At 44.9% G+C, this 26,447-nt stretch overlaps 1 protein-coding gene across 4 annotated transcripts in view; it reads left to right on the forward strand.

Moving 5' to 3' along the window:
* Positions 1–26,447, forward strand: part of PARD3B (par-3 family cell polarity regulator beta) — a 916,117-nt gene that overhangs the window by 857,619 nt on the left and 32,051 nt on the right. For all 4 annotated transcript variants that reach the window (XM_036319101.1, XM_036319103.1, XM_036319104.1 and 1 more), the window contains one exon: positions 1,466–1,545. In XM_036319101.1, the coding sequence (XP_036174994.1) occupies positions 1,466–1,545 (80 nt within the window). The remainder of the gene's footprint in view (positions 1–1,465; positions 1,546–26,447) is intronic.

Here is a 26,447-nt window from a genome sequence, read left to right on the forward strand (position 1 = left end):
CTCTGAAGGGCCTCCTGTAATCAGTCAACACCAGGAATAGTCTTTCCTACTCCACCTGAGGGTCTACACTTGCTTTGCAACACCTCCCCAACAAACCTCCCTACACACACAGCCCGCACTAGGATGCTGGTTTATAGAGAGCGAGGGCATTGGATAGGAAGAAAATAGCTTCCAGGTGCAGTACCACCTAGAAAAAGTTCTCCTACTGACCTGGACACTGCCACTTCCTGTGTTTCATAGCAAACTCCCCCTTCCCCCCAAAATAACAGCCCAGGTCTTCTGTTTACCCCTTTCATGCCCATTATGCAAAGGCGACCTCGCACAAGGGCAAGCACATGAGTGGCCCACAAAGCCACATGAACAAGTGAGGAATTGGCCACTTAACAAGTACTTTTAGATTTTTTTAAATTAATATTTTTAGAGAGAAAGAGAGAGCGAACATCAATGTGAAAGTGAACCGGTAGGGCGGGAATCAAACTGGCATCCTTTCAGTGCACAGGATGACGCCCAATCAACTGAGCCACACTGGCCAGGGCAACAGGTACTTTGACATCCCTGTAAGTGTCCATCCTGTTTTTAGTTGGTATAGTGGGTACAGAAGGAATATAGAAAGTCTTTAGATTCATGGAACTAACACACTTTATTGAGAAACTACTGGCACAGTTCCTGCCCTTCAGAGTTTCAGAGGCTGACAGAAGAGGCCCGGAGAGGTGAACACAGGAATACATAGGAAAGGAGGAAAAACAATAAAGACCAGCACTAGCTAGAGAACAGTTCATCGCTTCCCTTTGATTGCTCATAAGTGAGGGGACTAAGTGAGAGGGAAGCGGGCTTCATGGAAGTCATGGAGCACACAGCTGGCTGTCACCAACACCTGCTGGTAAAGAAGGGTGTCATTGACAAGGTGCTTTGCAAAATACAGTCCCTGTCACAGCCAATATGAGCCTAAGGAGACATGATGACTAAATATAATATGGGATCCTGGAACAGGAAAAGGCATTAGGTAAAATCTGAACAAGCTGTGGGCTGTAGTTAACGATAATGTATCAGTATTGATTCATCAATTGTATTTTAATCTGGCGTGTTAGTAACAGGGAAACTGGGTATATGGGAACTCTGTCCTACTCAATTTTTTGGATGTCTAAAGCTGTTATAAAAATGAAAGCCTAGTTTTCTTTTTTGCTTTTTAAAGTGTTCTTACAGCCTACAGGTTACCCCTGGCACGGTGACAGGAAGGAGTCAGTTTGACAATGACCCTTTTTGGAAAGAAGTGACTTTGTTGTTAAATGCCGAGCTTGCGGCTTGATCGTCAGTGCGCACAGCGACACCGAGCCCCTGCTGCTTTCCCGGGGTGGGTTTTGGCAGGCGGCGGAGGCATTTGTGCACTGATTATAATTCTGAGATGCATTGTCAGTAACCGGGGTGTATAATGGATCTTCATCTCTAATTACTCTTCTCTCCACAGGTGTCTGGAAAGGGTCCAGATGGGAATGCGCACAACCTCCGCTTCGAGGGGATGGAGAGGCAGTACGCATCCTTACCCAGGTACCTCCGCGGCGGGTCTCTGTCACCCACTCCCCCACAAGTAAAGTCTTCCTTTCAGTCTACACGAGCTAGAAGTCTGGCTCTGAGATAGGGAATATGTTGTAATTTTGCCTCGCTGCCATTTGCTGCAGCCGCAGTGCCATCTTCACAACTGTGCTAATAATTGAAACACTTGTGGGTTACTTTTTAGGGGAAGAGAATAGTATATCATTGCAATGGAACATGTCAGCAAGAATATTGGATGCGGAATGGAAATCCTAAGCCATTGCTATAAAAGTGGTATTGAACACCCTACACCCAGCTTAGAGACAACACAACAGTAAATCCCTGTGCTCGCAGGTCCCCACGAGGAAGGGCAGGCCGACCTTTACCTCGGAGCTCCATGTGGGTGTCAAAAAGCAGGCGAGAAATGTGAACCTGGGAAGGCGTCCTTTGCTTGAGTTAGAATCTGACCGTGTTCTTTAGGCAATAAGCAAATATCTGTGAGAGGCAGGGGCGCGGCGCGGGAACGGGAGCGAGAACTGCGTGGGAAAAGTCCGTCCAGCGACTCCAGCCTAACGCGATCCACCGAGGCCGTAACTGGACACCTTGAAAATGAGATACAGTTCTCAAAGGTCGGCGCTCTTATCTGTGAGATGAGGAATAATTTTAGTCTGCTCTCGGCGCACATGACAAAGAGGAAACCTTTCCAGAGGCATCACAGTGCAGCCACTCAGGGAGTTCAGTGAGTTGGGAGTGTGAGAATGCGTGAGCTGGGGGGCTGGGGGGGGGGAGGGGGGGGGAGGAGGGGAGGGGAGCCAGGAAAGGTCAGGGACAGCCAGAAAACTGACGTGCTGCAGTGTCTCCTTTAGCAAAAAGAGGAGGACCCCAGGTGGAACTGACCATCAGGGCCGAGCTGCGAAAGTGCTAACTCAGAACTGGAGGTGCCGTTTTGCTGCGCGTTGGTTAGACTTCCGCGTGTAAATTCGTAACAACTCATAGCAAAAAGAACCTCCTGAAAGTTATACGAGGCAGAGCCTAAGTGGCCGTCCGCTCTTATCCATAGTATGTTGACTGTCAAACGTAATAAAATCTCAAGTCACACAGAGAACCAGTTTTTGGCACGGATTAGGCAGGATACCCCACATACAGGATTTTAGAAGCTTCTGTGCCGCTAGGTTTTTTACTCCCTGCTTTGCTTTTTTTTATATTTTGTCTCACAGTTTTTCCCATCCTTGGTTTCCTTCCTCTCCCTACTTTCCCCTGGCCTCGTGTCTTGTTTTCATTTAAAAAAAGATGGAAGTCGTCTCCAAAAGTTGTTTTAAATATAAAATTTCTGGCTTTCAGTGTTGAAGTGTATGGAAATTGTGGTTAAGGCAGATGGAAAGTAGTATGTTCTTGTGAGAGGGAAGAAAAAAGGGGAAAACTGGAAGCAGTTTAACCTCTTCCTGGCCAACCTGAACTCAGACTGAGGCAATGGAGTTTTGGGTACAAATCAAAAACCGGAAGAACATTGAAAAGCCTATAAATTTCAGTCACTCTTTCATTCCCCACCTACCTCTGGCTCCTCTATTCAGTATCAGCCCTGAGAACATGCAGACTGGAGACACAGTGAGTCCATCCTTAGTGAGTCCTTCCAGTCTAGGACGGGAAGCAGCAAATCACTTTTCATGCCGGTGCTACCAATGCCCAGATTCCTCATGATGAACATAAAGTCCTCTGAATCTCCAACTTCTAAGTATTGTTACTAATAAACCCTGAAGTACAGTGGGGCCTTGACTTACAAGTGTCCCGACTAACGAGTTTTTCGAGATATGAGCCATCTCTCAGCCGATTTTTTGCTTTGAGTTGCGAGCTAAAATTCGGGTTACGAGCCACCTTCAGATACCCCACCGCTAGTTGGCTCAGCCAACGTCACAGTGAACGCCACAACATCAGCCCAGCATCACATGTCTCACTCACTCACTTTAATGATTTGACATACAAGTAATTTAAGTTACGAGCTCGGGTATGGAAGGAATTAAACTCGTAAGTCAAGGCCCCACTGTACTCCATCACGGCTGAATCAACACACGTCTATTTCAGGATGGCACACTGCGGAGGGCGTTTTCTGACGAAGGCGATGCATTCATGTTGTGGGTGGCTCTGGAGCCATCACACATGTAGGAATTGATAAAATCCCGCCTGCCCCGAGAGTATCACTATGGCTGGATGCGAGCATCGTAGGCGGAAAACAAATGGGCCAACGGTCCACTCGCCACAAGCACCAGGGTGGGCGATCAGCTGCCTGAGCAAGCAGACCTCTGTAGCTACCTGGCAACCAGGTTGCTGTGATGGAGAATGAATAAGGCTCAAACGCACGAGATCCCTCTCCCTGGTTTCTAAATGGGAGGACGGCTCAAACTCAAGATGCCATCTCAATATCTAAAAGGAAGATGCTCTAATCCTTGGGTGGCGGGGGGGGGGGGGGGGGGCGGGGGGGGGGGAAGCTCCTTATTTACCCAACAAGCAGCAGAATGCAGAGGCAGCGGCTGCCCTGCCGGCTTCTGAGAAAGTGGAGATTCCGCTGAGTGCCCGCAACATTTCCCCTGGTTTCCTGGTCTCCCGGGCCCTGGACATGTCACTGTCCACTAATGGGGTCCCACCAGCCCCACGGCTCTCCCTTTTGCGGGCAGAGTTTGGAGAGCACCTCCTTGTAGCATCGGATCCCCTCTTTGTCACAGCAGCAGGAAGCTTTGACATATTTATGGAGTTAAATCTTTAAATAAAAGTAGGAATGATTCTATCAATAGGAAGTCAGTGGCCAACCTTATAGGGCAGTGGTTGGCAAACCACGGCTCGGGAGCCACATGAGGCTCTTTGGCCCCTTAAGTGTGGCTCTTCCACAAAATACCACATGCGGGCACACACGTACAGTGCGATTGAAACTTCGTGGCCCATGCGCAGAAGTCAGTATTTTGTGGAAGAGCCACACTCAAGGGGCCAAAGAGCCGCGTGTGGTTCGCGAGCCTCAGATTGCGGAGCCGCAGTTTGCCGACCACTGTTAATATGCTACTGCTGGGTTTGGTTCCTGTGTTGTTTGTGGATGGTTTTCATGGGAGCTTTGGAGATAAACTCCATAATGTTGATTTATATGTCAAATGTGGAGCCGTCGACACAGAGACAATGCTTCCCAGTGGACATATGGGGGGGGAGCCCAGGTGAAGGGGCACCCCACTATGCTTTCATGGAGCTGTCACGTTAAAGGAGGCCCGTGCAGCCGCTGCCAGGCTAAATGGCACTTCACAAAATTAAGCCAGAGCCCTGGCCAGTCCAGGAAAAAGACAAGTCCTCGCATAGTAGTTATGAGGTTGCCTGAGGCTAAGGGCTAAGCGATGTTAAGTGTTATTGTTAAGCAATGTTAAGCCTTCTGCCTTGGAAGAAAAATGGCTTTATTTCTTTTCTCCTGGGGGTGTTGCTTTGGAAAGCAGAGCATGGTTGTAATACAGCCTCGTTAGCAAACACGGGCTTTTACCAGGGTCCGTGTTTTACTATCCTGTCCAGCCCCCAGTTTTTTATGGAAGTAAACAGCATGAAGAAAGCATCCCCTTATCTTTGCCTGACACAAGTTATTACTCACCTTGGGTGAGTGGGGAAGGGCTGTTTCCCAGGCTGCAATAACAGGCGAGCATTAATGTATGTATTTTTGCAAACAGCTTCTTTTTCATGGCAGCCTCCCAGCCCCTCTCGGATCTCCTGGCCCCATTCTGATTGCACAGGCTTCCTCCTGGCCAGTCCCTCGGCAGGGAACTCTACTCTCCCACCCCTAGCCTCCGTCATTCCCACCTGGCCCATCGCCGGCCCCACGGGACCCCATTATCCCTCCTCTGCAGATGGCCCAGTGCATCAGCCTGTGACACTGCACTTCTGGGCTTGTCACCGAGTGCTCAGCCCTAAGGACTGAGCCAAAAGGCACCACATCTCTTCTGTGGTCCTATCCACGTGGGCAGTGAAAGGTTGCTGGAGAAACTCATAAAACTGTGTTCATGGACTTCACTACAAGACCCACAGTACCCAGCCCCAGCTGGGCCCCTGCTGCCGGCCAGGGCCCTTTAGCCGTGCTGTCGACTCCCTGACGGTCCCACAGTGGCTGCTCCCGTTAACTCCTGTGGAGATGACCAAGGCCCCCGAGCCCAATCTCTAGAGATGACCTCACTTCCTTTTCTTTATGACCTTGAAATAGTCAACATTAGCTTCTCAACTGCTGCGTCCTGCACTGCAGATTCCCAGTGTCTTCATTAACACGCAGGCCCTGAGCAGAGACGATGACGACAGGACTTGGAGTCAGGCCATAGTTACAGCCCCAGCCATCACTCTCACCTGTGTGACCTTGGCTCAGATCTAACTGCTCCAGGCTCAGTTTTTCCATCTGTGAACTGGGGATGACCTTAGGGCCTCTGTGTAGTGCTGGTGTGAGTGTTAAGTACAATAATATAAGCAGAACCCTCAGTGAAGAGCCTGCCTGCCGTATTTTAGGACTTGCTTTAATATTGTTAGCTCTCTTTCATTTTATCTCTGGGGAAGATGTGTTCCTTTCCTTAAGGCGTCAAACCCATACAGCAGAGCTCATTCTCACTGGCTTCTCGGGGACCCTGTACCAACAGCTACCCCTCTTGCCTACATCTTCAAGCCCCTTGGCCATTGCTTTACTGCCCCTGTCTACTACTGTGCATGCAGAGGCTCAGCCGCACAGTTTGCTGAGAATCCCACGGCGTGGAGAAGGAGAGAGCTAATAACTGTGCGAGGTGTAACTTAGGCTGAAGGATTAGCCAACTCTGAGAAAGGACCAGTAGTCCAGATGGTCAGGGGCAAGAGGACATGTCAAGCTGAGACGATCTGAACATGCTGTGCTATGGACACGCTAGGAGACAGCACTTCTTTTAGATGAAAGTTCCTATAATGGGTACAGGATGTGGACTCAGGTCTAGGCAAGAGGTCATGGCCTGTCCAACAAGATTCAGTTCAGGCTTAGAATGTCCCCGGTGTGGAGACCATATCCAGTGCGAGTTAGCCAGGAGGGCCGAACGGGACGTGCTAGTTCCCAGGACACATATGGTGTGGGAGAAGCACTCTGTTTACTGGTGGGAGGAAGTGCTGAGACGCTGCTAAGATCCTCCTGTTGGCTCAGGATTGGGCAGCACCAACCATGCTGCTCTAATGCCTCATAGCCACGCAGGGCTCGGGGGGCAGACTCACCCCATGAACTTGATCCAGTCCATCAGAGAAAACGAAGACCCTCCCTCAACCTCCCTTTCTCCTTCATTCCCACGTTTCCTACTTTAGGGAAAAGTGGCCTATGCCTGTCGGCTCTATTTCCTCACCACCCACGGACACTCTCTCTCTTGCCCCAGGCTTCTGCCTGCCAGTGATGCTTCCCGCTGATCCCACCTCCAGCCCTTTCCTTTATGTAGACTCTTTCTGGGCAGCCTCCTCCATTCCTACAGATTCAGTTCTCATCACCATGATGTTGCAAAATGAACCCGGCTAACCTTCTGTCTCACTCTTCCTGTGGTCCCAGTTACAACTGTCTGCTTGGCCTATCCATCCCTTTCCTTCCAAGATACTTGAAAGCCCCCATGCAAAGCTGAGCCTCCCTCAGCTCCGCTTCATTTTAACTTCCATAATGTCTGCTGGCACCTTTCCTGTGTCACTGAAAATACCCTGAATTAGATTATGATTCTTCACTGTCCCTTCCACCCCATTGGATTATAAATCCCTGGAAATAAGGATTGTCTTTTGTACCCATCAGTTTTTACACCCAGCACCAGGACCTAAACTAAGACCATGGACATAATAACAGTAGGTTTTTAATACATTGGTTTACAGATGAGGATAGATTTGTCTTTATATAAGTAAGTTATAGGAAAGAATTCCTCCCAAGCTTTCTTGACTATTTCAGGGCACTGTTTTTCAATATTAGTATTGATTTTTCATGAGGACATATTTTTCCCCCTAGGATCAATAAAAGTTTTAGTGCACCCTCATTATATACCAGGCACTGTTCTAAATGCTTTATATCTACTGACTGACCTTATGCTCACAGCAATGCTATGACTCAGTAGCAACCCTGTCATTGTCCCCATTTCATATGCAAGAACACAGACATAGGGAAAGGAAGTAAAATTGCCCAAGTTCAACAGCTAGAAACAGTAGAGCTGGGATTTGAACCCAAGCAGTCCGGCTGCAGGTTTGTACATTTAACCTCTGAGACTAAGGTTATCCAGCTCTGAGTCAGATCCAAACTCTGCGATTATCACACTCCCTTCATTTCATACTCCTCCTCTGTCTTTCTCACTAAACTGTAAGTGCTTTTGAGGACAGGGGCTGTGTCTTATTCATCTTTGTATATGACACAGACATTACTAATATACAGGTTAGGTAATGCCTTTCCACCGTCTCTGTAATGCTGTCATAAAATCAATTCTTTCCCATTCCCTCGAGTCCTTCCCTTGAAATATGAACAGTTTAATGTGTAATTGCTAGATGAACATTAAGCAATATACTTTGCCTACCAAAAAGAGACTCCTGTTTTGTTAGAACACTCCCGAGAGATGAGAACGCAGTATCTGCAAATTGGTGCTTTGGTTCTTTAAGATTAGGAATAATCTCTACCAGGAAGAAACAAAATGATGATAAATTTTCTGGTGGAAACCTTCATGACACCCACCGGGGTGAGAGACGCTCTCTCCCAGACTGATGTGAGACGGAGGCCCGCGCAGGCTGTGTGGCTTCCCGTCCTGGCGTCACTCTCACCCGTGTTACGTAGTTACTTGAACTTCTGACGCAGCCTTAACTTGGCTGTATCATGAGAAGCGGCATCCCAGAACTGATTTCTGGTAGAAAGAGCAACTTTAGAAGGAGCAGACAGCGTATGCTTGCTGCCTAAGAACCTAAAATACACTAGCTTTCTAAGCGCGTTCCCAGTGTTGTGATATTGGGTGGGATGGTGTTCAGATCAGAGGAACGAGCCGTAAGAATGTGCTTCTGCTGTAACGTTTCCGTTGGTTCGTGTTGTCGGTTTCAGCTTTCTTCCCTACATATGCTCTTGCCCAGCCCCAGGAGGACTCCAGGCCCACGTGTGCAGCTGACTTTGGAGTTCGCAGCGTGCACAGCACCTCCTCCTTGAGAACATCTTGTCTGGGTCCCCTCTGCGTCCTTGGTTGTCATTGCCTCGCTGCTCCAAGACACTCGCCCTCTCTCGTTCATCGCATTCTTTTCTCCATTTAGCCTCCGCTCTGCTCATGGCTGTTGCGTTTTCCATGGCCAACTTGGCATTGTTTTTATGACACTTGCTAAGCAGGTGGCAGTGACATTCGAGTTCTGCAAAGATATCCACCAGTGCCCAGGCCTGGCCTTGGCTGAAGCGAACCTAGACAGTGATAAAATGACTTCGATGAGAACTTGAGCAGTCAGCACACTGGGCGTCTGTGTGTGTGTCAGGTGTGGGCAGGGTTTGGCCATCTGGGCCCGGAGAAGCTGACAAAGTCCCCACACTGCCTAATTGAGTGCTTCTCTCTGCCACAAGGCCAGTGTGACAAGTAAGGTGCTTCATGCGAACATGCGGACCGCTCCTTGCAGTCAAGGCTGGATTTGAGGTCACTGCAGCTAAAAGTAGTCCTTGTCCCCACGTCTCCAGACAGGGGCCTGTCACCCTTCATCTGATACAGCGAATCGTGGCCAGTCTCTCTGACAACTTCCGGGTGGCACAACTTTATCTGAACGGCCCTTTCTTGCCGTGAAAAGCCACCTTTCAGAGCTCAGGGCTGCGGCTGCTGCTCTGACTTTGCAGGAATGTGAAGGCAGCTGAAGAGCTTGTCTAGATCGCATCTCCCGCATCTGCATGTGACAGAGTTTAATGCCTCTTGAAGTTCAGTGACACTCTTCGCCCACCAGAGCCAGCTTCTCCTCCTTGCTCCTCGGGCTCCCGTATTGGAAATCTCGTCCCTGCTTCCCTGCCCTGTGGAGTCAGCTGCCTGCTGGACTGGCCTCTCTGACACCACCTCCCTCTTAGTGCGGAGGGCACGATGATGAATTAGCAGCGATTGAATTCTTTGTGAGATTAAGATGTCTCCATTGTCAACTCAAACTTCCTGAAAAATGCAAAAAGCCCTCTCGTGTAATAGTGCCTTCAGATGCCAAACAGCTGAGATCAGGGGGTTAATGCTGCTGCCATGTCGTTTTTATGTCACTTAGTTCCTCTGATAAAAGTCCATTTTAATAACACTTTTCATCATTTCCTCCTAGGCAATATATCCTTGATGCCAGTTAGAATATTTGATATTAATTATTCAATTGAAGGCCTCCATTATGAGTTTAGCTAGAATATTAGTGATTTAAAACATGTTAAGACCCATTACAGGACTGATGTCCCCAAAATAATTTTAACTGAACTTTGATAGACCACATATGTTAAATTCCATACATTCTTACTTTTCCCTCATTTTCCATAGAAAATTCTAAACTACTACATGTTTGCTTGTTAAGTACTCTTTTAGAGGCAGAGTGTGTGCCTGCTATTTTAAGAACGCCAGATCTGACACTACCTTGAACTTGAAACGTGTTACATTCGGTGGCTGACTTCCATGCTTTCCCTCCTGCACACATTTCAGGAGCTTTAGCATTTATTTCCCACTTCTCCGGCCCAGAGGAAAGGCTGCTTTGTGCCTAGGCAACTGCTCAGATTTGAGGGTTGCTCTGCACCTAATTTCTCATGCTCTTTGGCTATTCTGGAAGTTTTCCTGGTGTATCCTCATCCTGCCCTTTCTGCCTCCAAAAGCTCGTACACAAGGGTCACTGCTGTGAGTTTCTGGACTGGGCTGCACTGTTTGCATGGCCCACCCTTCATGCTGCACCCACCTCCTCTGTCTCCATCTCCCCAGCCCTTTGTGCCTGTCCCATGACTCATGTTCCTGGATTTGCTGTCCCCAGATTTGTCCTCAGGCCAACCAACTGCAGGCAGAGATGCTGAATAAACCGAATGCATTAACTCATGATATTCTCTGGTGTGTATGTGTTTATGAGGCTGGTGTTATATGATTATATAAAATGCCATTTCATCACTAAAACAGACAGGCATCTTGGATGAAAAGCAAGTGCATCCCCAAATGCGTGAACACATGATGTTATTCAACAAGAATATTTAAGAGTAAAATCACTGGGTGGAGTTTCCATTTTTATGAACCCAAATCTGCATGTAGATGGTTTCAAAGATGTCATGTTTACTCCTAAACTGTCCAATTATACTTGAAGAGAAAATCAAGCTACGAACAATTAGGGCAACAGAAGTAAGAGGAGTATTGTAAATGCACTGAGTACCCTCCCATGGGCTAGGTATGTTACGTGCATCGCCTCATTGATCCTCACCCTCTAACTGCATAGCGGTCATTATGACGGCTGTCATTCACAAAAGAAAAATATCCATCCTCCAAGTGGCACCCAAACAAGAATTCAAACTCAGTTCTCTATGAGTTTTATTTCACTGTGTGCTGCCCTGAACACAGACAGTTTAGGGAGAGGCTGAACTACATCAGCTTTTTCTCGAGAAGCATGAGTTCATGGGAAGAAAGACAGCTTAGACCATGTTAAAAACACATCTGTGTTCATTGTCTTTTAGAGCTCAAAGAACATGAAAAATGTTCCAACCTAGAGGTGGTGAAAAAGTAATAAAATACAATGAAGAGAACAGTAGGGAAGTCATGGAGGAAAAGAAAAATACTCTAGAAGTTTGCCATTTTTATTCTTATATCACTATAAGATGCTTTCCCTAAGTGAAAACAAGATGGCCACATTTTCCTCACGACTAAGAGGATGTACATGGCTCTGCCTAGGGCTTTGCAGGCATAACCGTTACACCCCCGTGTGCATGGCTCCGGGATGTACTGCACCTAATTTCTTTGAGGGTTGCACTCTGCACTATCCTTCCACAGAAACACTTGCAATGGGGCATGCAGGCAGCCACTAACACTTGTTTGGTATCTAATTATGCTCCAAGAACTCCGGTGGGTCCTTTAAATATGTCACCTCATTTCTAGTAACAATCCTGGGTATTATTATCCCTATATTATGGATGAAGAAACTGAGGCTGAGAGATGCAAAATGTTATGGTCAAGACCGCACACAGAGTAATAAGGGGCACTTTGAATTCAGTCCAGCTCTTTCCAATCCGGAAACCTGCAGAATCTCCGTGAATCAGGTTGTCTTGTGCTAGGTTGGCTGTAATCAGGTAAAAGTACTCAGTGACCATCCTGTACTGCAGCAGCTCTCGCTGTGTCCACCCCCCAACCCCTGCATGTGCGCGCACACACACACACACACACACACACATCTCTGCAATATGTAACTGCAGGACATTAAAATGCAAAAACCCCTAACAGGCATTCAAAATTACTAAGAACCACAGAGCTCCCCTGAACACATGTACTAGTAAACACCCACTTCCTTCCAGCCGAAATATCTTTTAAACAGTGCTCTTTTTAAAGACTGCCTCTTTGTTATGCTGGTGTTTAAAAAATATATAGCCGTCGGTTCCACTTCAGCAATTTTTGTAGCCAGGAAAGTATTGTTGCTCCGTTCACATATAGTCCCTGGCAGATCCTCGGGGGACGTGGCTGGGATGTACGTGCCAGAAAACTGTGGAGGGATGGCTTTTATAGACTCTGTTGCTTCAAGACCAGAGAAGAGAGCTTTGGCAGTCAGTGACCATGGAGGTGCCATCTGAGCCCATCTGTGCCCTGGATTTCATGTGACATGGGCCCCATGACCTCCGTCCTTGTGCCAGGAAACACCTTGGTCCAGCTCCATTATTTCTCGCAAAGGCAAACATTTGCGGTACAAATGTGGGAAGGGGTGGTACAAATAGAACCACATCCAGAATGTGTTCCTGCCTACATTCCAAGTCTTCAATTAAGCCTGGATAGAAGTGGTTGGGGTTGGTCCTAACAGAGGGTTGTGCCGCTCCACAATTAGCAAGACTGACCCTCATGGCTGGACACGGAATGGCATGTTAAATAGGTGGGAACCTGGCAATTCCCATTGGCCACTCTCCACCAACAATACGCTCTGGGGCATCATTAGCAGCGTTTGAACTTGGCCATTGCTTGAAAGTGAAGACGGGGCGTTGGCTGCTCAGATAAGGTCTCTGCCCACTAATTGCTTGCGTGTAGCCGAGGCAAATGCAGACCCGTTTTCAGAAATGATAGTGTCTGGCAGCCTGGTTTGTGCAGGGTACTGGAAAGAGCTTAATTGTTGCAGCAGAGGCTTAAGATGGAAAATAAGCATGCCGGGCTATTTTGAGAAGGAACTCGCCACCGTGAACTTTTCCTGCTGGAAACAATCCTATAAAATCAGGATTAGAATTTGTGCTGGGTCACTTTCTACTGTTCTGTTGGTGCCTTTGATAATATATACTGGATGGCAACACTGTGCAATACCCTCTTACAGTTTTCTCCAACATCAGAATCAGGTCCCTATACAAGACAGAGCTTCCAGACGATGTTTTGTGTGAGTAATTTCCAGATGCATGAATGTGTAATGTAGCCACGACAAAGTGACGGCTGCCTTCTGCAGGTTACGTATAGACAGGTCACTTATGTTATCACCTTATCAATAGCTTGAATTCGTCAGTTTGTCCTTTTTCTGGTCAGTCCTTTCCTATCTGATTTTTTTTTTTATTCAGGTCAGTCCTGAATGGTTCAGAGTAAATTGGGCAACTTTATTAGCCTGAACAGATGAGCTAGAAAAATCGCATATCTTTTCTACTTTCTTCATTCAGCAACTCTTCACTGACTGCCTACCAAGTTCAATATACTCTGTAGGCCTTGAGGATACAATAATAAGCCCACAAGACAAAGCTCTCTACTGTGGGTCTTATATGTAGTGGAAGGTATAGTCATTGTACAGTCAGTCACAAAGTAAACATAAAATTGCAACTCTGCCCATTATGAAAAAGGAGAGATATGTCATTCAAGAAAATATGGGAAATTGAACTAAATCAAGGCAGGGAGTAAGACTTGAGCTATGGTCTAATGGAGGTTAGAAAAAAGAAATAATTAATATTCCAAACAGAGAGCACATGCACAGGCCCTGTGGTGGAGAGAGCGTGGTGAACGGGAGGCTGAGAGAAGGCTGTGTGGCTGGGACAGAGACCGCGAGGGTAGAGCGGGAGAGGTAGGTGGAAGGCAGGTCATGGGTGGGTAAGTGAAGGATGTTTATGTATATTCCAACACTACTAGAAACCATATGGCTTTTAAGCAGAATAATGTCATGGTCAGATTGTGTTTCAGTTATTTTTTTGTAGCTGCAGGCTGGAGAATAGAGTGGAGGGAGGCTGGAGTGGGTGCCCACCAGTTCAGAGATCATTGCTGTCCTTCCTGTGAGAGATGTTGGTAGGGTGTACAAGGGTGACGGTGATGATAGTAGAGATGGAAAGAGATGGTGGAGAGAACTGACAGTGATGATGGGTTGCATGTGGCGGTGTAGGGGATAAGGAAAGCCAGGTGTCAAGAATGAACGCACACACAACAGCTGGGTGGTGGTACCCTTCCCCAAGGAAGGCAATGCTGGCAGAGGACTAGGTTTGGAGAGAGGCTCGTGAGCATGGTTTGAGAGGTGTTAGATTTGAGGTGCCCTTCAGACTTCCAGAAGAAGCCCCAGAAATGTGGAGTCTTTTACTCCAAAAGTTCAGAAAGAGGCAGATGATCAGGGCAAATCGCACAGGCCTGGCTGCCGGTCTGTGGTTGTGACATGTCTTCACTGCTTATGTGGACAGCAAAGTCTTATCTCTCACTGTCTGTGTAATTTCATTCTGGAAATTACATTTTTCTCATATAGGAAGAACTGGTGACTTAATGGCAGTCTGTGACTAAGCACAGCTCTGACCCCATGAAGCATAGGCATGAGGGTGAGAAGAAATCATTTGAGGAACTCTGTTGTGCTTAGAAAACAGAATATCCTTATTCTTCCAAAATATGCACTGAAATATCTAGGGATAAAGAGGCATATGTCTCCAAATTATTCTCAAATGGTTCAGGAAATAATAATAGGGATGTATACTAATATGTGTATGTGTGTCCATGTTGCATATGGAGAGAAGGAGGGGTTGGGAAGAGGAGAAAGGGGGGAGGGAGAATCAGTGATAAAGTAAATGGGGAAAACACAAGGATTTGGTGTACCTGGCTAATGGACATATTGAGTTCCTTGTATTGTTGTGGCAATAGCACAACAACAAAAAACAAGGAACAGTGAGTGGAAGCTCCCATACTTTTCGAGTTCAAACTCAAAAGTAAAAAAAAAAAAATGCCCTCATTTTGGAGCCTTGGGCTAGGTTTGCCCCAAAAGCAGACCCTGGGATAAAGGCTTTGGAGCAAGTGATTTTATTTGGGAAGCGTTCCCAGGAAGCACTGGAAGGGGAGCGAGGGGAGGAAGGCAAGAATGCCAGGATGGAGCGCATTGATAAGCAGGTCACTGCTGCAGGCAATGGATCAGTTCTGCTGGGGCCTCTGGACATGGTGCGGGCGGACTCACACCCTGCCCCTCGGAAGAGCGAGGATATTGCGCTGTGTGTCTTCCAAGTCCTATTCCTCATTGGCTAATAGTAGTTCCTAAGGGAGCCAGCTTCTGCCCACCCCGTGCACTGGTGAGAGGAAGCCCCAGCCATGAAGCACGGATACTTAGAGGAAGTCCTCTAGTAGACCGGAAGTGACGGCGAGATAGGGGTGAGGCACGGCAGCAAGCTCCACTAGCGAGTGTGCGGTCTCAGGGGGCAAGTGCATCAGTCCTGGTTGCCTTTGATGAGAGAAAATTAAGTAATTATTCAGTAGCCCCAGGCAGTCTTGACGCCTGCATTTTATTTTTGGAGGAATTCTGTGAGTTGGTTGTCTTATGTGGTACTCAATGGACAACCATAGCATGGACAGAGCAGCCCAAGAACATCACCCCAGAAGAACGGAATTCTGGTTTCTCTTTGTTTCACTCAAATGTACAGTCCATCAGCATGCTGTAAAGTCTTTGACAAGTTCATTTTCTGCTGAGCCCGTGCTCAGAATGTCACTGAAGTACAGTAGCACCTCTGGGAATACCCCTGAGATTGTAGAAAGCCTCAGCAAATGAAAACTGGCACTAAGGTGCCTAACTCCTGCATGCAATGAATGACGCCAGTGACGTGACTTAGGATCGTGCTGTAAACACATACCAGGTAAAGTTCTGCATGGATTTCAACATGACGCCTATGCTCAAATTAAGAATAACAAAAATTTGCCCAAATGCAAGGATAGTCCTATAGCCCTGGTCATGCCACACATGTGGCCTCTATAATCTCACCTTAGCGTTAGACTTCTTGCTAAGATACCAGTGTTAAATGTAGGAAACCTGTAAGACTGGATCAGTTACATCCAGTTCTATAAAGATGCTTAAGCTCATCTTCCTGAAAACAAAAAGTACTTGTCATAAGACACGCAGGCAACAGGATAAATTCCTAATGTGTGAATATTTTAAAAGTTCTTGATATATATTGCCTCACCGATCTCTATAAAAGCTGTACCAACTTGCACCCTCACCAGCATTATCAATTTAATAGGTTAAAAATAACAGTTATGACCACAAACTGGTTTTTTTTTTTTCCAATCCTCACCTGAGAAGTGAGGATATTTTTTCCATTGATTTTTAGAGAGAGTGGAAGAGAGAAAGGGAAGGGGGAGAGAGAGAGAAACATTGGTGTGAGAGAGACACTTCGATTGGATTGGTTGCCCCTTGCTGGTGCCACAACCGGGGACAGGGATGGAATTTGCAACCGAGATACATGCCCTTGACTGGAAATTGAACCAGAGACCCTTCAGTCCACTGGCCAACACTCTAACCACTGAGCAAACCAGCCAGGTGATCACAAACTGTTTTAATTTGTAATTTCTTTACTCTTAGTAAGTTTGAACTTTTCTCATGTGTTTATTGGAATTTGCATTTTTTTCAGTCTGTTGTAATTTATCATTTGTATTCAACTTTTACTTCTTGACTTACTAGATCTCGTCAAATAGTATTAAGAACATTAACATGTCATATGTTAACATTATTTAACTTTAAATTTATAGTTAATAGGAATTGTCATTTTTATAGTTAAATCTTTGATCTTTTGCCTTATGGCTTATTCATCTGCTTTATATACAAAACATTGTCTCCCATCATGAGGCCATGTATTTGCCCATATTTTCTTCTAGTTATTTATTATTTTATTTAGTTTTCATTTATTTGTTCTACTGTGGGAAATCTTTGAACACACATGTCATCCCAAGCAGCAATGTACTTTCACATTTCTGAAGGAAGGTGTGAGTGAGAGAGTTTTGTGACTCAGTAAGATTTACGGAATTAGAAGGATTGACTGTAAACTCTTAAAGGAGTCGTTCATAAAAATCCTCATATTATGATTCTTATGTGACTAGCAAGTGTTGGGCGTTTTTGTGTCGTTTTTTTCAATAAGATGATAATGGATTCACAGAGAAGATTTAATTTATAAAGTTTATGAGAAAATACCCAAACACTAACTTACTGTGCTGACGTACCTTCAATATCAGAGTGGATGTGAGAGTTTTAGCGAGAAGCCTCATTGTGGCCTCCTGCCTCTCAGTCACACACATCATAGTGTGCATGTGTCCTTCTGTTCCACACCCAGCCTCCCTGCCTGCTTCTAGAGAGGACAAAACCTTCCCAGCATATCAATCCCAGAAAGCAAGCTCCTGCCTCTGTGCCCTCACTCCCCTCCCCTCATCACATCCTCCAGTGCTGGCCTACTTGAGTGTCAGAGGCCACTCTTGTGTGATCACCAAGGCTGCCTTCCCTGCATCTGAAACTAACATTCTGTTCCCACCCCCAGAAAGTAAAGAGGGAGGGGGAGCTCTCAAGAGTCTGAGTAGACAGCAACCTTTTTTGGAACAAAAAATACTACATCAATCCCACTTTAAATTATAGCAGCATAAAACCACAGGAAACCCAAAGAAAGTACAATATTAACATTAAGCCATAGCCACCCTTGCCATATATAACTTAGATAAATAATCCGTTTTATGTATGTAGGGTATGGTACTACAGCTGTTCACGTGCCACTGGCAACAGTTGATATTTAAAAAGAATAGAGACATTAGCTGCTGGTAGACGGCAAATGTATTTTACTCAGTCTTGTTCTTAAAAGCTGAGTGTCCTCGAGTACTGATCAAGAGCTAAAAATTTAAGGGCTGCTCTATCTTTTGTCTCATAATATGGATTTGTGGCTTCATCTAGCCTTTTCTTGACCTTTTTGCCTAATGACGGAATATGAATAAGAGAAAGATGGTTTCATAAAACATCCTCTGAATGTGAATTTTTTTTTTTTACACAAGAGTAATTTCAAGTGGCTAAAGATTGAATGAGCTAACCTGGAACTAACAAACTGCTCACTGTCTCAGCCAAACTGGGCTAAATGCTGAAAGGCATTCCTTAAGATGTCAAGAAGGCAGAGGATCAAGCCATCAGGCCATGGAGTACAGCTGTCGGACCACCTTTTGCAGTCTCCAAGGGACCGACAAAGAAAATTCAGCAGAGAAAATATTTCAAAGAATCCACAGGGAGAGTAAAGCAAAAATAACCAGATATCCCCGAAGACTCTCTTGGTATTATGAAGAAAACTAGCATAGACTAACAGGGTTTGGCTTTTATCAACCCTACTAATAAAAGTCACTTGGCTCTTCGTTGAGAAGCACAGTTGGTACAATATGGAAAGGTTTTAAAGACCATTAATTTCTTGAAATGAAACAGCTGGCCTTATTGGCTATTAAATAATGAGCCAGATTCTCCCCAGTGCCTAAGTGTCTCTCTAGTAGTAAATTAGTCATTTAGGGAGGCACATTAAGTCTTGAAGAAGATGAGAGTTTGACTTAGTACGCTTTATGTGTGGGAGGAAAGTGGTAGGGAATCTGGCTGAAGCTGAGCCCAGAAAAGATGGAGACAGGCTGGCATCTGATGGAAGGAAGTAAACCTGTCCTTGTGTTCTTGTGACAGCTGAGAGGAGCGTAGGAAACTTGAGAAGTTGGATTGTGAGGGACATTTAATCTAGTGTTCTATCGTTGGATAAGATCATGATGGTAGCGAGAGTTGACACTTTGTTGATTGATTCATTCATCCATTCAGTAAACTTTTAGTTGGACAATCCTGTGTAGCTGTCACTGAGCTAGGCGTTGAGAAAATATTCCTTACTGAAACACCGCCTTTAGCTCTATTGCTTTACAGTCTAGGCTGGTGGCTTGGGTAAGGAGTGAAAGAGAGACAAATCAATAGAGATTTCAATACAGAATATCAAGTGCTACACATTTTATATGCACATGTTGAATCTGAGGTGAGGAAGAGGCAAGACACGTAGTTGTGAAGCACCTGACGCAGCATGCCAAGAAGTTTGACTACTCAATAGCTCTCAGCCACTGGAGGCATTTAAAACCAGGGGATGGTTTGATCAGGTTGGCATTCTGGAAAAAGCCCCCTGATAATTCTATGGAGAATAAATTTTAAGGATGAGGCTAGAATCAGGAAAGACAATGGGAAGCTATTGATGTAATTCCTGTAGAAAAGCCTTAGGCCTGACCTGAGGCTGTCACAGTGGGCAATGCCAGGAAGGGAAGAAAGGCGGGTACTGTTAAGAAGATTCACCTTGATATGTCTTGGTGGCTGGTTAGATGTGTGGTCCGTGAGGGAAAAGGTAATACGAATAAGTCTGGAGTCCAGAGCTTGGGCAACTGGGTGGATGTAGGTGCCATTCTCTTTAGTAGGTGATGAAGGAGGGATGCAAGGTTTCATGGAAGAGCCTGAGAAACATGTTGGGATGGCACATAGAGAACTAGAGCCACCCATGTGAATCACCTAATGAGAGCTGAGAAGTTTACACCAAGAGAAAGCAGGTCTATGAAGCTGCCTAATTCCAAAAGTACAAATTGAATCCCTAAACAGTATTATTTTGTTTTGCTTAGTTTGTCTGCAGAGGAGGGGATTTCAAAGATATAGATGTCTCCAAACTCAGACTATATTATTGCTCACTATTACCAATATTCAGGTGATGGGAAAGTATCAAATGAGAAAAAAATCATCTCTGAGAAAGACACCTTCTTTTTTCACCCAGCACATCCACAGTTAATAAAACATCAATATAACTATCAGGAAATTTATACTCTATGTAAGAAGTAGAAAATTGCACAGGTTGCAGACTAGGCAAATTAACAGTTCTTTCTCTGTCAGCACTTAAAATCTATACTGTGGTTTCTCTCTATAGTATGGGGTGAAATGTGCCAACAAATTGGCTTAGATGATGTAAGTATCTGAAAATATGGAAGAAATTATATATTGGGGGAGAAAGGAGAAATTCTCATACATTAGAAGGTGTTGACAACTTCACCACAGAATAGCAAAAATGTCCTTAAAGATAAAACACTTATTTCAGAATTTCAGAAACCACAGTTGCGATGTTATACTATGTGCACCAAAGTCATTTTTAGAAAGAAAATTCACATCAAAGTTTACTAAACCAGTAACCCTTGTGGCAACTGCGTGATGAGAACCACATTCTTCAGGAATGTGAAAAGCATCAAATTAAAAGGGTGGAGAGTTCATGGGTTGCCTGGAGAGAACTTAGCAACGGCAGACAACAAACAGGACTAAACATGTCACTCAATGTTTTTTGCAAGGCAAGGTGTCGTCGTGGTGCCAGTTGTGTTATGGTTCCAGGAAGAGGCTTCCAGGTGGATGGCCATGAACTATCCCAAAGTTCCATTTGAGTCTTGTCATTGTTAGTCACATGTTCCACTCCAGTAGACAGTTGTTCCTCTAGAATAATTCCAAAAACACCTATAGCAACAGTCATCTGTTCTTCTCAGAGAGACACACTAGTCATTCTGGGTAGTAAAGACCTCACTTTCCAGTATAGACTGGAGTCAATATAGACTCATTGACTTAATGCTCTAACTTCGGGCCATGTCACATCAGTTTGACATGTTTGCCTGAAACTTGAACAGGACACAAAACCTTTCCTGTCACAGTTACATTATTGAGTTTAAAAATGGGAATTCCTAGGCCAAGATGCATGTGATAATATCTTATTCTTTTCTATGTGGACAAGGAGAGGGAGCTAGAAGCCAGGGAAGCATTGGGACCCGTAGGAGCTGTAAGTGGACAGAAGCCACTGAGGAGTAAAACGCAGAGATGGCATACCAGAGTTAGCATTTACAGACTTAAAAATAGAGCTGTGGCTTCATCTGTCCAAAAAGAAGGGCACATCTGTCTTTTGTCAGTGGCCCATATTATGGGAAAGGGAAAGCCACAGGCTGCCTCTTTAACTGTTCTCGGGCTCTAGCGAGAGCAAGGCATGCTCCACATCAGGATACATGTTTGAGTGGCCTATTTGCAAATGTCAGTCAAAGCCAAGAAAAATGATTCTTTGAAGAAAATGTTTTTCTGACTTTTAGGCTTGAGATGGGGCAAGGAAATAGGAAAATAATGTAAGGAGGTACTAATTCAGAGGATTTAACGTAGTGTGGGTGATAAGTAAATTTTTTAAGAACAAAGCCAACGTACATGGATTTTATATTTTAATCCCATTGGGGCCAAATTGCAGAAAGAAAGAAAGAAAGAAAGAAAGAAAGAAAGAAAGAAAGAAAGAAAGAAAGAAAGAAAGAAAGAAAGAAAGAAAGAAAGAAAGAAAGAAAGAAAGAAAGAAAGAAAGAAAGAAAAGAAAGAAGAGAAAGAAAGAAGAAAGAAGTTAAGGAAGGAAGGAAGGAAGGAAGGAAGGAAGGAAGGAAGGAAGGAAGGAAGGAAGGAAGGAAGGGAAGAAGGAAGGAAAAAAGTATGAAAGAGAACAAGGTAAAGCAAGTAACATATATTTGAATATTTGATGAGACTAGCTTAAAGATAATGTTTGTGAAGGTTTTAGTTGTTGTTGTTGTTCCCCTGAGACCACAAGCACAATGAAAATTAATATTTCTTTTAGTAGGATCTTTACTATGTTAGCAGCATCTCCAAGTGCTCAGATTTTTCTATGCTGGGCAAATGTTTTAATGCAGTTGGTTTTGCAGGTACCCAGGTAACTTCCCGGGTATCTGACCTATCTTGTGGGTTGGTTCAGAGCCACCTATTGCTTTGAAAAAAAAAAAGATGATTACTTTATGGGCTCTTCTTTGGCATTTATTCCTAAACATTGATTAGAATAATTCTGATAGGAAGCAGTCGGGCTGCAGGCAGACATATTACCTTTCAGCTTTGGTGGTACAAATTCAGGGGCCGTCTCACCGGATTGTTCTCCCTCAATGACCATGTGCTCACTATTTAGAGTTTCATTAGTACCATGTCATTCAAAGCAAGAGTTTCAACTTCCTTGTCGACTTGATAACCGTGTGCATTCAAAGAGCAAGATCTCCCCAAAGGCAAGACTCTTCTCTTGCATGAGTTTGTGACATCCAAAAAATTGGGACAGGCACATCTACAATCCTTTACTCACCCCGGCACCTGTGCAGAAAGCTGCAGTTCAGTTATTGGCAAAGGACATCAGCGGATGAAGATACGTCTACTATAAAACATAAGGCCTATACCCCCATAAGACAGACTGAATAATATAAACCAGAATCCCAGGAATGGAGGATAAAAGCAGAATCATAAGGAAAAAAGTATGACATGGTGGTGTCAAATGGAGTGGCCCAGAGTCCCAGAGTCCACCTTTTAAGGGGGCCATGTTTACGCCCAGATTGTATTGTTATATAACAATTAAGTGATTTAACTTTGTAGTAAGTCCAAATCTGTATCATTTTGCATGGATTCTTGAATTGACAAAGCCTCTCAAATTATTATTTGGGGGAGCGTTTTTAGCTCATCTGCCCAACTAGGAAAGTGTTAGCTTTTTGAAGGTAAGGACTGTGTCTTGAACTTTGCTGTATCCTCTGCAGTAGCAGCTAGATCATAGGTACGTGATAAATACATGGTGTGGCAAACGTAGGTTTACGGTTCTTCATATGGAAACGAGTACAATAATTAATAAGTTATAATACAAGAATAAACTCTGTGTTTCTCATACTCGCAACTGTAAGCCTACATTTGCCCCACTTAATATTTGTGGCTTTGTATTTCAAATTGATTATAATGAGCTATGTTAAAATAATGTTTATCTGCTCTAAGTAACATGATCAACTAAATAAAATGTAAAACTGTAACATTTTTACAAATCTTGGTGTTCCACAAAACACTGAGATTTTTGAAGCTGTAAGAAAACATATTCTCTTCCTAGCATTCTAATCCTTTATTTTTGCAGGTCCTGAATTCTCTTTTCAAAACAGAAATGGAAGTGGTTATTCTTATATCCAGTTGTTCGGAAACTACATTGGGTGCGGGGGATGTGGCAGGGGAATGGAGAGGCAGAGAAAAAGTTGAAGTGACCCATGTAAGAAAGCTGGTGGCCCATAGCTTTTCCTGGTGCCTCTTGTCCCCTCCCCTGAGAGCAAGTCTCCCTGGTAACCCGAGTACCTTCCATGAGCAGTTGGAGAATTCTAGAAACAAGTGGAAGGGGCAGAGCCCCGAAAGGGGTGTCCTGGTGCCATAGGGAAGGCAGCCATGGTTGGGAACCAGCACACACCAGAGGCTGCCAAGTTGTTGGGGACTTTGTGTGAATGGGTAACAGTTTTGCCTTCACTCCCCAGCAGAGGTGGTACCTAGCCAGCACCACTTCAAACCAATTTCACCGATCACGTTTTATGGCGGAAAATTGGTTTACTGCGCTTATCCCCTTGTGGAGGCCAAACTTCCCCGGTTTAGGTCGGTGCCTTTGCTACAGGGGGGACAGCTAAGGAATGATTCCTTTTCCTTTAATTGAAATGACAGCAGATTCTTCCACAGATTAATTTCAAATTACCCATGTTTACATCCTTTCATCAAGATGATGACAACAGCACAGATAATTTTCTGCCCCGTTCTTCTGGGTTTTGGTTTTTGTGTGTGTTTTTAGACTATTAATAGCTGCTTTGTTACCTCATATAGCAGAAGCTTTACTCAACATAAAACCTAGACTGTTTACCAGTTGTATTCTTAATTATTTTTAACCTTGATTTGGCCTCATGATAAAATAAGTGGGGAATAAGATGTAAATTGTGGATTCCACTGAGATTCCTCCTGTGAACTTGAAGATGACGCTTTCGTAAAGAGACGTGTCCCCTAGATTATAGCTCACCCTGAAATAAAGCCCTTCTTACTGGGTGAAATTGTCCTTAAACTTGAGTACTTGCAAGATGTGTTCATCTGTGAACTTTTACCAATTAGAATTGGCTCCACACTTAAGAGTCTTTAATAATGTCTGTTAAGCAGCATTTTAGCTCATTTTTATAACATAGTCGGGTTTGGTGATTTATCTTCAACATTAAACGTAATAAATTTAGATCTTCTTTTCAAGTAGGAGGCGCAGCATCTCTGAATCGCCCGTTTTATCAGAGCGCCCTGGAAGGCTCTGTCTCACTGTCACTCACGGCCACGGCCGTAATCAAACAGCCTGCGCCCGTCTTTTCCTGGACATCTGTAATAATGGGAAGGCCACTGTCGCAGAGGGCGCGCTGGTGTTTGTTCCCGGCGGGGACTTCAGGTCCGCGGCCGGAGGGTGGACTGAGAACATGCAGCAGTGACGTCCGTCTCAGATTTGGTACCCAAAGCTATGCTAACGCCTATGTTTTAATTATCCATAAATTCAAGGAATACGTTTCGGTGTCTGAAAAAAGGGGGCTTTAACTGTCTCACTCTACATGATCAGAGTTGGTGAAAGAATTAATCACAAAGAATGGGACTTTGAAGCGTAAATGGTTCTACTAATGATGGTCATGTAAGAAAGATTTAAAACCTTCCTATTTTTCAACCATTCCAGATAACTGCTTCATTTTTCATTTTTGAATCATGGGAAGGCAGAGGACAGTAAAATCTCTTGGGGAAAAAAAGTTACTCGGATGCAACAATAATTATAGTACACTTCTTTAGAATTATCATAAGTTCAACTCTATTCTATTTCATACTGAAAGTTACTTATAAGTAACTGATTGCAATCTATATGTATAAAAGGCTAATATGCTAAGTGTCCCTCCACGCGTCTGACCGGTCGCTATGACGTGCACTAACTACCAGGGGGCAGATGCTCAACGCAGCAGCTGCCGAGCTACAGTGACTTGCAGCAGAGGTTCTTAGGTGATGCACCCCAAAACCAGAGAGGAGGGAGCCCAATTCCTCGCAGGGCTGCACGATTCCACCTTTGGCCATGGGTTATGTTGTTGCTGGGGCACTGTGAGCCCCAGATCTGGTTTACTGCACACTTCCATTTGCGTTCCACACCTTGTACGACAGCAACTTTGCAGAGTGCCCTCTCGCAAGCAGGGTCCCCTCAGGGGATGTCGGAGAGCTGGTTTTGGACAGGCCAAGGGACCCCACCTGCCGGAGGGACCCCCGCTCACTCCGCAGATGTCAGGGAGAGACTGCAGGAGGTTGGCTCCAGGGCATGTCTGGCCCATGTCGCTCAATCCTGCCCTGCCAGCCACCTTCTAATTAATTTCCTTTCAGTGTGCATGAATCCATGCACCGGGTCACTAGTCTGAGTATAAAATGCCTGGATACTTTTGGAAATATGTATGTTAAATTGAGAAAATGCTCATATTGCAAGCATTTGCACAGGGTTGAGAATTAACTAATACTTTCTATTAAAGACACTTGAACCGTCTAAAAATTTGATTTTCGTAGAATGAAAAGATGGTTGGAAGAAGTCATAATTCCCTTTATCAGGCACATAAAAGTTATCTATGGTGAACTGGGTATGGAGCTCATGTAAGCCTGGCTGTGTCCCAGTCCCCAGATGTGGAACCTGGTCCTGCTGTCTTCATTTCTGGTTGCCACTTGGAAACAACTAAAGATGGAGACATGGGTGAGGCTGCTCAAGTCCATCCCTCATACAGCCAGGCCCCAGGCTCAAACGAGCTGTGTCCTGGAACCTGGAGTGCATTTCTCATACAAAGGATGTTCTGTCCCGTGAGCAGGCTGCCAAGCTAGCAACTTCGAAACCTGCTTATCCCATTACACAACTGAGTGCTGTCCACATGAAAACCATTTTTAAATATTGTTGCTCTGGGGCATTTGACACTTTCTCAGCTAACTCACAATGCCTTGCCTCCTGGGGTAGCTAGTACACTGGAGTCTGAGCACAAAAATGAGAAGTCACAGACGAGAACAGGATGAAGAAACATTGCTTTGAAGAATACCATTACAGTGCTGGTAATTAAAGCAGAAACATATAAAATTGAATAAGAAGCCCTGTGTTGTCTATGTTAATAATTGCGCTTGAGAAAAAGCAGGTTCGATCAGAGAAAGATGAGGACGTAGCTGGAAGCTGTTGTTGAGGTTCTGAGAGAGGCAGCTGGCCCCTTTCCAGGTGGATGGCTTTGCTTCCTTTGGTATATTTTTTGTCCTGAAAAATTCTGTAGCGTAGTCTAGATTAGTGTCTTTTCCTCAAGTGTTTTTGGCAATGGAACAAAGAGCAAGTATAGCTACAAGAAACAAAGGCTGTTTTTCTTGAGGGGTCTGGGGAGGTGTGGGAGGGAGGAGGAAGAGGTAGGGGTCTGTTAAAGAAAGTGGTGATGGTGTTGCCTCTGATGGAATTAACCGGGGTGTTTAGTATTGACACCCAGAGGAACACTGAGCATGCTCAGTTCTCTTGCTGACTGACGCAGGAGAAAACAAAAGAGAAGGCCGGAGGAAGAAATATTGTAGCCAGCAGTTTCTTGTGACAACTGGTGCAGGAGGCACAGACCCAGGACAGGTGGATTGTCGAACTGACTATTCTCAGAGTAGTCAGGAAAGGAATAAAAAGTGGGCCATTG

This window comes from Myotis myotis, unplaced genomic scaffold, assembly GCF_014108235.1.
Source record: "Myotis myotis isolate mMyoMyo1 unplaced genomic scaffold, mMyoMyo1.p scaffold_m19_p_8, whole genome shotgun sequence".
NCBI classification, from domain to species: Eukaryota; Metazoa; Chordata; class Mammalia; order Chiroptera; family Vespertilionidae; genus Myotis; species Myotis myotis.